At 37.6% G+C, this 11,100-nt stretch overlaps 1 protein-coding gene across 1 annotated transcript in view; it reads left to right on the forward strand.

Annotated features, from left to right (window-relative positions):
• Window positions 1-9,536, forward strand: part of LOC105039997 (E3 ubiquitin-protein ligase UPL6) — a 40,534-nt gene extending 30,998 nt beyond the window's left edge. The window contains exons 23-27 of the mRNA XM_010916356.4: window positions 1,773-1,853; window positions 5,207-5,280; window positions 7,114-7,185; window positions 7,270-7,362; window positions 9,116-9,536. Coding sequence (XP_010914658.1) covers window positions 1,773-1,853; window positions 5,207-5,280; window positions 7,114-7,185; window positions 7,270-7,362; window positions 9,116-9,182 — 387 coding nt within the window. The 3' untranslated portion in view covers window positions 9,183-9,536. The remainder of the gene's footprint in view (window positions 1-1,772; window positions 1,854-5,206; window positions 5,281-7,113; window positions 7,186-7,269; window positions 7,363-9,115) is intronic.
• Window positions 9,537-11,100: the final 1,564 nt, after the last annotated feature.

An 11,100-nucleotide genomic window follows, 5' to 3' on the forward strand; every position in this document is an offset into this window, starting at 1 on the left:
TTATTTTTTTATTGGAAATTTTTTAAGTGAAGTCAGCAGTGGCTGGACTTCACTTGAACAATTCAAAAGAAAAATATAAAAAGGAGTGGAATCCTCTATTTTGTTTCTAAATAGGGGCTCTGCTAATGTTCCAACTCATGGAGGAGAGAGGGTTTCAAAAGTCCCCCTCCCTCACCCTTGTTCTAGCCGCCACCTTCTCCTTCCCTCCCTCACTTGCTCTCTCTTCCTCTCCCACTCTTTGTCTGTCTCTTACTCTCTCTCTTCTTCTTCCTCTCCCCCTCCCTTCTGGTTTTGCCTATCAGTTCATGCTAGGATGGCACGGCACAAGGCATACCATACTGTTCTGCCAGCCAATCGGCATGGATGCCGGTTTCGGTACTTCCTTCCTTGGTTGTTTGGCTTATATTTTTATTTCTATTGATCAATAACTAATATGTTTTGATACGGCTAGCCCATCTAACAATCCTTTCTTTAAATTAACTGGTGCATGCATGTTGCTGCTAATAATGATAATCAGATTTCTGAGTGCACCGTATAATCAGTTTGTAGATGAACTAATATAAAAAATTACTTTTTATCATAATTAAATCAACAACTTTGAGGTCTAGATGATAAAGTAAGTTGTGAGGAATAGACCATGCAAACTGATAGATGCGTAGAGACAACATCATTTATATGCCAAGATCCTCAAATCATCAAGTTAATGCATATAAATCATAGCAACATGATTAAGTGGCCATACTAGTAATAGTATCGCAAGAGTCTTTCTGGATCTCGCACAGCACCACATCAAGTGATGGAAGTATTCTCTTATGTATCGTTTTAACTTGGATGATAAACATGTGCTGGCAAACAACAATATTATTAAATTTCTTACTGTAGGACCAGCATTATTGTTGTACCATCATGAGCACTCTTACTTTATATAATCACTTTTAGTCAGCTGAAAAAAAGGATCATATCGAACTTTGAAGTTTGAACAACCCAAGAAATAACCCCCTTTTGAGACTGAGTTTCCAACTAAAATCTACCTTGAGACCCAGCTACTCCCACTTGAACTTCAATCCAATTTTCATCTTCTTGGGCATCTACTTGTAACTTTCTGGCAAAGTTTAAATAACAGTTGAAGATAATAGTATAACTAAGAAACTTCGAGAGAGAATAAAGGGTTAAAGATTCATGTTAGATGAAATGGTAAAATTTTTGGCAAACTATGAAACAAGCTTGAAAATAGTATTCATCTGCATACGAATCTTGAGAATAATCATAGAATATATTGGAAGGCCAGAGACATTTGGAACTTTCCAAGGTCATGAACAAATTACTTTTATATCTAAAGACTTTTTTTTTTTTTTTGCTTTTCTATTTTCTGATTTGAAAATCCATCTTTTCCCTATTAAGAAGCAAAAAAAAAGAAGAAGAGGTATATTAAAAAGTACACTTGGCATTCATCCGTCATATATAAGCACCGCTTTGCCCCCTCTTCCTTCTACAGAGGAGCCGCTCTTTGGTGGATGGAAGTTGTGTCATGACCCTACCCCCTTTTTTCTGATAAATTCAGTCTAAGTGTAATTGTGTTTAGTGAATCACATTAGCAATGCTTAATTTTACCTAATGTATGGCTGCTGGAGGAATCAGTTTGCTACTTCGCTCTTTTTCCAGCTGCATCATAGTTAATCTTGTTTGTAATATTTCTGTTGTCAAGACCTTTACTGTTCATGTTGTATAAGGAAATGAGTTTACTGGTCTTATATTGATTTTCTTTTTAACAGCTTCTTATATCAGGCTCGCTAGAAAGCATGGATATTGATGATCTACGCTCCAATGCCCATTATAGTGGTGGCTATCATCCAGTAAGTTTTACATCACTGAATATAAAAATGGCTGGTGATCTATAGTCTGGACTTGGTCATGAGAGCATGCTACTTTGGAAGGCTAAATGCCATTGTGCTTTATGTGTAATTATATTCTGTTTTGCTTATGATAACTATCTCATGAGTTAGCAGATGTTATGATGATGCCAGTTCAAACGTGATGTGCCGGTTCTGATTTTCAGCTCAATGACCTCAACCTAGATTTTACAGATACTTCAAATTGCATGCGATGCTCATATATGATAGCATACTGGATAGATACTTGTTGTATATGGTCAGGATATGTGCGGGGCACTTATTTTTTAACCATGTATTTTTTAAAATTTTTAAAAAAATTCAAGATACTTCTAAGCATGGTTTTTCGTACTGTGCTGAACCAATCGGTACACCTTGTATCATACCGGACCGGTGCAGAATCGGCATGGTTTGGCCGGCAAAACCGGTATACCGGAGGAGGGAGAGGGAAAGAGAGGGAAAGTGAGAAAGAGAAAGAGAGAGAGAGAGAGGAGGAGAGGGAGGGAAACCCTAGCCACCGTAGGCCGGCGGTGGCTTGCTGTGGTCATCGGAGGGCTTCCGCGGTCCGGTTATCGCCCGATAGGGCTTTTACAAGAGCGAGAAAGAAAAAGAGAGCTCAGGTGAGGGGGGCGATGTATCGGATGGATGGCGCCTCCGTCGCAAGGTCCCCGGTGGCCAGCGAGCCCACGCCGATTGACCTGAGGGCGGTCAAGTGGGAGGAGGGCCTCTGCGGCTCCACCCCCTTCTTTTTTTTTTGAAATAGGGGTTCGCCCCCGTTTCGGATTTTTTTTTGATTTTAACATATGCTGCCGACTTCATGATTTTTTTTTAAAAAAATTAGGTGGAGTTGGCAATCAGATTGCTGGCTTCATTTTTTTGAATTTTTTTTAGAAAAAGCTATTAAACAGTGAAGCCGGCAAACCATTTGCCGGCTTCACTTAAGTTTCTGTTTTGGTTTGCCGGCTTCACTTAAGTTTCTGTTTTTTTTAAAAAGCCCGTGAAACAGGGCGCTGCGCGCGTGGACTGCGCCGTTCGGCGGCCCATCCAACTCCTTCCCCTCTCTTTTCTTTCTTCCTCTCTCTCTCTCTCTCTTTCTCTCTCTTTCGTTTCCTTTGCCTTCGTCGGTTCACGTTGGTCTGGTACGGTACGGAACCGTAGTATACCGTACCGTCGGTCGGTCGATACGACTGCCGGTACCGGTTTTGGAAATCTTGTTTCCGAGACCTCCCTAAATATGAGGGGAAGGGGTACCCCTCCTTTCGATGATTCCTGCCCTCACCCCCCCACCCAAAAAAAACCCCCTGCCTTGGCACTTGGATGAGCATCGATCTTTTAATATCGAATGTTCCTTTTTGGCATTGTTGTTTTTTATTTTTTCATTTTTGTCACATGGAGACTGATGTTGACAATAGCATTTGTGTGAAATTTTTTTTGCCATTCCTTGCATTTATTTTCCCATTTTTTGAAAGCTATAGATCTTTGTTACCAAAAATCTGAAGGTTTGCAAATGATCTGAAAAAAAAGAAGTGTTTCATCATATATATCTTCTTAATCTAGTTTTGAAACAAAAACAGGAAACAAAAGCGATAGCAAGCAGGCCTTTGTTTTTAAAGTTTTGATGCTCTTGTTCTCATTGTAATAACCTGTTATACTTTATGAATGCTTTTTACATAGATATTAAGGAGAAAGATGTATTTATTTACTATCATATCCCAGCCCCTTTTGTCTTATTTTTTTTCAAGATTTGGCATGTTAGCCCATCAGTACTGTGTCATATTCGTATCATGTATCCATGTCCGTGCTTCATAGTCTGCATCATAGTGTTCGTTATTTTGGCAGCTATTACCCAGCAGTGTGTTATTTTCTTGTTTATCATTTGTTGCATAAGGCATATCCTTTGGAAGCTTGCAAAGTTGTTATTACTTTCTTTTCCTATAAGAGAAGTTTGATTCAGCATCACATGGACACAGATGTGAGAAAATCAGTATTAGAGACATATCCAAGTGCCTGACCTGACAAAAAGCAAAAAAAGGAGTTACTGGGACATGCAGGGGAACAATGTATTTAGTTTTTTTTGGGAACGTCTAGAATAATCAGATAAAAAGAAAGCAGTTGAAAAATTCTAACTGGTAATATTTTGGTATTTTTATTTCAATCTTCAGAAAGCAATTATGTTATCAATGTAATATTCATAAAGATATGTCATTAAGAAACAGCACTAGATTGCAATATTGCAATATGGTGCAAAAGGTTTTTTTTTTTTTGGGTGGGGGGGGGGGGCTGTGGGGGAGAAGGATTTTTCAGATCATATGTAATGAGACTGATGAAGCTCTGGTAGCAATGACCTGATCAAGGGACAATAAAGTTGCTCTGGCTCAATTTTGGTTTAGAATTGGATTGTTACACTCTTTATAGTGAAGGGAAGGTTCTCACAACTAAAAAGTATGGGCTTTCCTCTATTTTAGAATGTGAGCATACAAGTAGTTCATGTTTCATTCATGAACAAACCAATGTAATGTTTCGCCAATTTAGTAATACCACCAAACTGCATACTTTGGAACCAAAATAATTGCGGGTTGCGACTAATAATGTTATGGGCCAATATTGCTTGCTGGTTTTCATGGGATAGCATGTTTGAGACCACAATGCATGCTTACACTGACAAAAATGTAGTTGTTGAACACAGCTTAATTTGTTCAGGGCCGCCTCATTGTCAATCATCTGAACATTCAATCCAAGTCGATAACAAATAAATTGATATGATGCTTCTGGACCACCAAGTAGTCTGCCTTAGGCATTCTTGGATGCCGTTAAGTTATAATCATCCTGGCCTGACATCAAAACCTTGTCTGGTTTCCCATTTCTGTCTTTTCCACTTTCATGATCTCTAACTTTGTGCTAGAACATTGTCCTATCGCCTAACTATATTTGGTTGACAATTTGTATCAAATAATCGGGTAATGTTGATATACTTGTTTATTTGAATATGCATGTTATCTTGTCTACTATTCATTATGGTTTTATATGCGCTCAGTCAAGCATGTTGAAGTTTGCTTTCTGTTACGTGCATGACTTGTAATACAATATTCTCTATTTGATGACACCGACAAACAAGTGGAGACTAGGATCTTGCATCCCAAGGGTGCTGGTTATGCTTTAATTAACTAGACCAGTACAAGTGCTGTTGATTTTCTTCTTGGTTGATGGGCAAGAGCGAAATATAAATCATTCTGTTGGAGTATGAATGTCTTTTCTTGTTCAGTATAGTATCTGTATGCTGTTCAATGCTATTATTTTGACAGTGTTCACCTTTGCAGCATCACCATGTAATTGAGATGTTCTGGGAAGTACTCAAAAGCTTTTCTTTGGAGTATCAGAAGAAATTTCTTAAGTGAGCCTTTTTCACCATTTTATACATGCACAAAACATTATTATCAAAAAAAAAAAAAGATACATGCACACAATATTTGCGCATTGACAAGCCATGCCTGTGCTCCAATGCATGCATGCACACAAACTGGCCTTGTTATTATTATGTATATATATGTGTGTACGCGCGCGCGCACACACACACACACACAAGTAGTACATTTGTTTGTTCATCATAGCTTTCCTGCAAGGCTTCCATTTTTCTAGTCCGGTAAAAAGTTCATCTTAAGAAAAGTTATGCATGTATCAGCTAGTAGCAACTGAAGTTCTCAGCAAGAGTTCAAATGCTCATGCCTCTTGATGAATAGATCAAAATGTGGGTAAAAAGTTAATCAGATATTTCATTTCGGTAATTATATAGCAGGTATAATAAGAATTAGTTGATCTGCATCATGGTTGGATAAGTTCCTTGTAGATTTTTCTCATCTACTGGGATGAACTGCTCTTTTTCAAGCATTTTTTCTGTTGGAAGGAGAGTAAAATTTCAAAGAGTGCCACTAAATATCTGGTGAATATGCATCATCTTAGTCATAGTTATTAAAACCAGACTGGATTGGCCTGTTGGACCAGAAAACTGGTGAACTGGCGACTTACTGGGTACAGTTAGAGCGGTTCTTAAGTGTATGAGAGATCAGGAGATCAAATATCCACTTGAGAATTATTCTTTTTCAATTCTCTGATTGCTTAGAGTGGTTTGCCCAATATTCCACTCGGCCAATTCTGGAAATGTAATTGACCTTTTGAAAACAGGATTGAACTGGGTACCGTGAAAACCAGCGAGCTGGCCATGTGGAAAACTGGACCAGAAATGTAATTGACCTTTGGAACGCTGGGTTGTACTGGACAGCTTTTGTGAAAACTAGTGACCTGGCCATTTAAAAAAACTGTGTGAACTGGACTCTAAGAAATCAGAGAATTGGAAAACAAATGCTTGAGTGGAGATTCAATCTCCTCATCTCTTATACACTTGGGAATCACTCATCCACTTAGACAGCATTTAATACTGTAATATGGTCATTATTTATATGTGTGTGTGGTTAGATGAACCTACTATAGCCTATAAATAGATTGTAATGTTCTCATAATCAAACCTTTTTTATAAAAAAAAAAAAAACTTTTTTCTTTTGGTGAAAAGTTAAGATATACTTCATTTTATTTTCGGATATTCTCAGAATTTTACTATTTATAATAATAAAAATAATATATTCTGCATATTTCCCTATGTTATAATAATTTTTTACAGTTTTTTTTTAGATTAGATGATTATGATTATTTTCTATGTATGCTGTGATCAAAGAGTAGTCTAGGTTGTAGATCCATGTGATCTGAAGAGTAGTATTTAAAGTAGATGATTTATTAAGTTATGCATAATTTTTTGATGTTTGTATACAACTATTCTATATTTTAAAACTTTTTAATATATTTTAACATAATAATGGTTTGACCTATTGACCTGGTGGTCACATTAGTGAAACGGTGATCCAGCCCCATATCTGGGTCAGTCCCCAGTCTGGGTTTAATAATATGGTATTAGTTCTTCTCTATTTTCTTATAGACCCATATAGTTTTGTCACATTTTGCAAGATATATACTTCTTCCTGCCAGTTACTAGCCTTTTAACTTGACATTCTGAAAATTGTCCCATAAAGAAATGTTACAACAGCTGTTTTTTTTGCTGACAATACAAGTTATGCTAGTTTATAAGCTTGTCACCTTCAGCTTGCCTGCGATGATTGTTGGCAGATCATTTTGATCTTCGATAAGCTACACCATTTTTCATGGAAAAATCTTGCAGGTTTGTAACCGGATGTTCTCGTGGACCACTTCTTGGATTTAAGTATCTTGAACCACAATTCTGCATACAGAGGTTTGTTTTGTTACTCTTTTAATTTTTTTTTATGCTGGTATTAGTATTGACTTTTGATCCTGATTGGGCTTTTGTTAATTGTAGGGCTGCTCCTCTGAATGTTTCTGAAGAGGATCTTGATCGTTTACCGACATCAGCCACTTGCATGAACCTGCTGAAGCTCCCACCATATAAAAAGTAAGTAAATTGTCTTAATTAAAAGGACAACTGTTCAATGATGCTCAGCTTCCTGCATACCTGAGTACCTTGAAATTACTTTGTTCATTATCATCAGCTTACACAACACTACCAGTATTCAGTAATGTTTCATATGCTAGAGTTGGAACATCGTTACTAAGTATTTTAGATAATTATAATAAAGCAATTCTTTATCTAAGTTGGAATTTTTTATATGATTTATACTCCACTTACAACTGTTTTTGTATTTACATTCTCAGAGCTAGCCTGTTCTAGATGAACATCTTACAGATGTGGAATCCTATTATACCCAACCTGTCTGAGACACAAACATATTATTCTCATTTCAGATATCTTCTTTCTAGTTTTGCCTGATGTTTCCCATTACCTGTCCAAGTTCATGGTCGTTTGTTTCTTCTAAGGTGCCCGAATAAACAGTCTCAATCCAATAAACTTACATATTCATAGTCATTTCGAAACTCCCTTTGTGGTTGCAATGATTTCCTAATATTGTTGTTGCAAAAGAGAACTTGAGAAAACAAATTGCAGGGATGTAGCAACTTATATTGCTCATCTTAGAAAGGAAATAACCAGGGGATGCTGTAAAATAGTTTATAACCTGAATTTGGAATTAAAAAAACTCACTTCACTCAGCTTAAGTAGAAATGTGTTTTCTTCTTCTTCTTCTTCATTTTTTTTTTTTTTTGTTGGGGTGTGGTGGGGGTGTGGTGGGGGTGGGGAAGAGGAGTCAAGGTGACTTTATGCACATTGGGAACCTAATCCTGGTGGTGGCATGAACAGTTGACCGGGGGAGGGGTTATCTTTTCTCAACCCTTGTTGTTGGTCAAGAAAAAGGAAGCTTAACCATGAATCCTTGGTTCAGATTGTACAACCCTTACCACTTGTGGCAAGGAGTGGGGGGTTCAGTGGTGAAGGGCGTCGATCCTCGCTGTGAACCTCAAATATTTAAATCACGGATCTGCGAGCAGTGGCTTGGTCTGCCTGGAGGCTTGGACGCTAGCCTAGATGTGGGTGGGGTAAGTTGAGTCCATGCACATGGGAATGTAATCATGGTGGTGGCATGAACAGTTGACCTGGGAGGGAGCGCTCATGTTTTCTCGGCTTCATTGTTGGTTAAGAAAAACAAGGCTAACTTGGTTTGGATGGTGCAAACCTCGACACTTGTGGTGAGGGGCAGGGCTCTGATTGGAAGGCTGTCCATCCTTGCTTTGACCTCCGAATATGATCCACGAGCAGTGGCTTGGTCTACCTGGGATTCTTGGGCTCTGGCCTAGGCCCTAGGTGGTGGTTGGATACACAAAGCATGGAGAATCTACCCCTCCCAGTTCTTTCCTTTTTTTTTTTTTTTTTAAGAAAAAGGAAGTAAAGGAAAACAAGGTTGATATTACATTCGTTCTTGTCGTGGTGGTGAATTTGGTAAACCAGCCAACCAGTGTTACCTCCAGCTATTGCTTGAAAGATTCTCAACCTTTTGTCCACATTCCACATTAAAGAGTTGCACGCTCTGTGTTGTTTTTTTTTTTTTTTTTTTGCCTACCAAAAAAAGAAACTCAAATTCCTGTGCAAAAACCATAATAGGTTTGCTAATATTTTGAGGAGACGGCTTTTTTTGGTCATATGGTGTGCAAAAGACGACTTAAGTGTCCTGCTTATGTATTAAGTTCATATCCATTCTGCTAACAATGTTCTTCCTTCCTGTCTCTTGATGGATTGGTCAACGATGGCTGTACAGTAAAGAACAAATGCAGACCAAATTGATGTATGCGATAAGTGCAGATGCTGGTTTTGATTTGAGTTGATGATCGCTGCTTGGATCAAGGCTGTATGTCTTTAGATGATTGTGCTGATGACCCGGCCCAGTAGGGCCTTTTTCTTTTCCATTGGAATCTTCATGGTCAGATTAAGTGGCCAACATACGGAACTTGTGGCAGGGCTGCATCTTCAAGAGCTCAGAACATGCAGAGACAAGCAAGTAATGTGACGAACCTGTAAATATTTGAAATATTGAGACAATTTACCATGCAGGTGTACAGATTTTTGGGTCCTGTGAAATTGTAATATTTAAGAATAGATATCGAAATTTTAGATGTTTCCTTGGCTCCATTTGTAAAACTGAAACAATACTTTAATATGTACTGAGTTTGCTCATGGTACGAGACTGAGACTTGTATAATGTTATCCTGATCCTGCTCAAGTTTCCAAGTTCAAGGAAACAAAAAAAATAACAAAATAATAATAATAAACAGACTTTTGGCTCTTTATTAGAGGAATGTCAATATGCGCTACCTTGTTCTCCTGCTTTTCCAAATGATGTAAATCGAGAGGCTAGAGTTTGTGAAACAAATTGCTGGATCTATTTCTTGGTATCTGGAGCTCCCAAGCAGAAGCATGTATCGGTAGAACTTTAAATACACATCCATATGTATGCGGCAAATAAGAATAAACAGGCATTCCAGAAACCAGTGAAAATGAGATTTGAAACAATGTTTGAACTTCTGTGATTAGTTTAATTATGACTGGGATGAGGTCAGCGTGTGGAACCTCCAAGCTTTGAAGCGAGTAAAGAAGATAACGAGATGAATAATTACACCAAAAAAAAGTGAAATCTGATAGAATCATAAGCTTCAACATTTACAAAGCTTAAAACGTAGTAGGATAAGGGGAGGCGTGCTGAAACTTTCCCCGCCCTTAACCATTGAGAAGAGCATACATCAAATACTGATCGCAAAAAAATTAATCACTTTAAATCCTATCATCTGAAGGATCACCATCGAGAAATTTACCACTCTACAATCTACATATGACAAACCACTTTATTCACAGAGATCCTGTTTTTGCACTAATGAAAAGCATAAACGCAACTTGTGATTTTGGTTTTGTTTCGGTTGAATGGTACTGTTGAGGCAACTAAAGCATGTCAACCGAGCAATAGATGTGGCTGGCAAACTTTGATAACAAAATTAATCTGCTAGGCAGTTAAGAAGTAAATGAACTTAATTTAATTGATTGATTAATTAACCATGTATGCATGTAGATACACATGTATAGATAATATAGGCGCACATAGGAATTAAGGTGTCAACATGTTATTTTGTCATCATCCCACTACGGCATCCATTGCAGCCATGATTTGGCATTTGCAATATTCATCTGATTATTATTTAGACTAGCATTGTAGTTGCTTGAGCCTATAATGGAAATACTTGCATCATTCAGATTCTCGAATATTTCAGGCTGAACATCTTCTTTTTTTTTTAAGTAGTAAACGCCTGAATTCTAGTATTTATTTGATGTTTTATCTTATGGTGGAACACAAGCTGACAAAGGCAGTGCAATCAACAAGATAACCTAGCTTTTATACTGATTCAATGACAATTTATGATTTAGTTGTATGCTCAGCACCAATATGACTATGCAAGAAGCCCAAGAACTACGTGTGATATTAAATGCTGTTTTACAAATGCATGCATGTGCTGGATTAACCTTGTGAGGAAAATTATGCTGTGTTTCTAAGAAGCAGCAACTTTGTACTATCTTTTAATTACTTCACACAGATGCATAAACATTCTGCAAAAGAATGCGAGCATTAAATGAATCAAATAGAATATGCATAACATCCAATTGTGAGAGAACATATCCCCAAGAAAATCTGTGCAACAGCCTTCATCCAGAAACATATACTCCCTTATTAGTATATTCGTCAAGTTCATAATACGC

The sequence above is a fragment of the Elaeis guineensis genome, chromosome 1 (genome assembly GCF_000442705.2).
Source record: "Elaeis guineensis isolate ETL-2024a chromosome 1, EG11, whole genome shotgun sequence".
Taxonomy (NCBI): Eukaryota; Viridiplantae; Streptophyta; class Magnoliopsida; order Arecales; family Arecaceae; genus Elaeis; species Elaeis guineensis.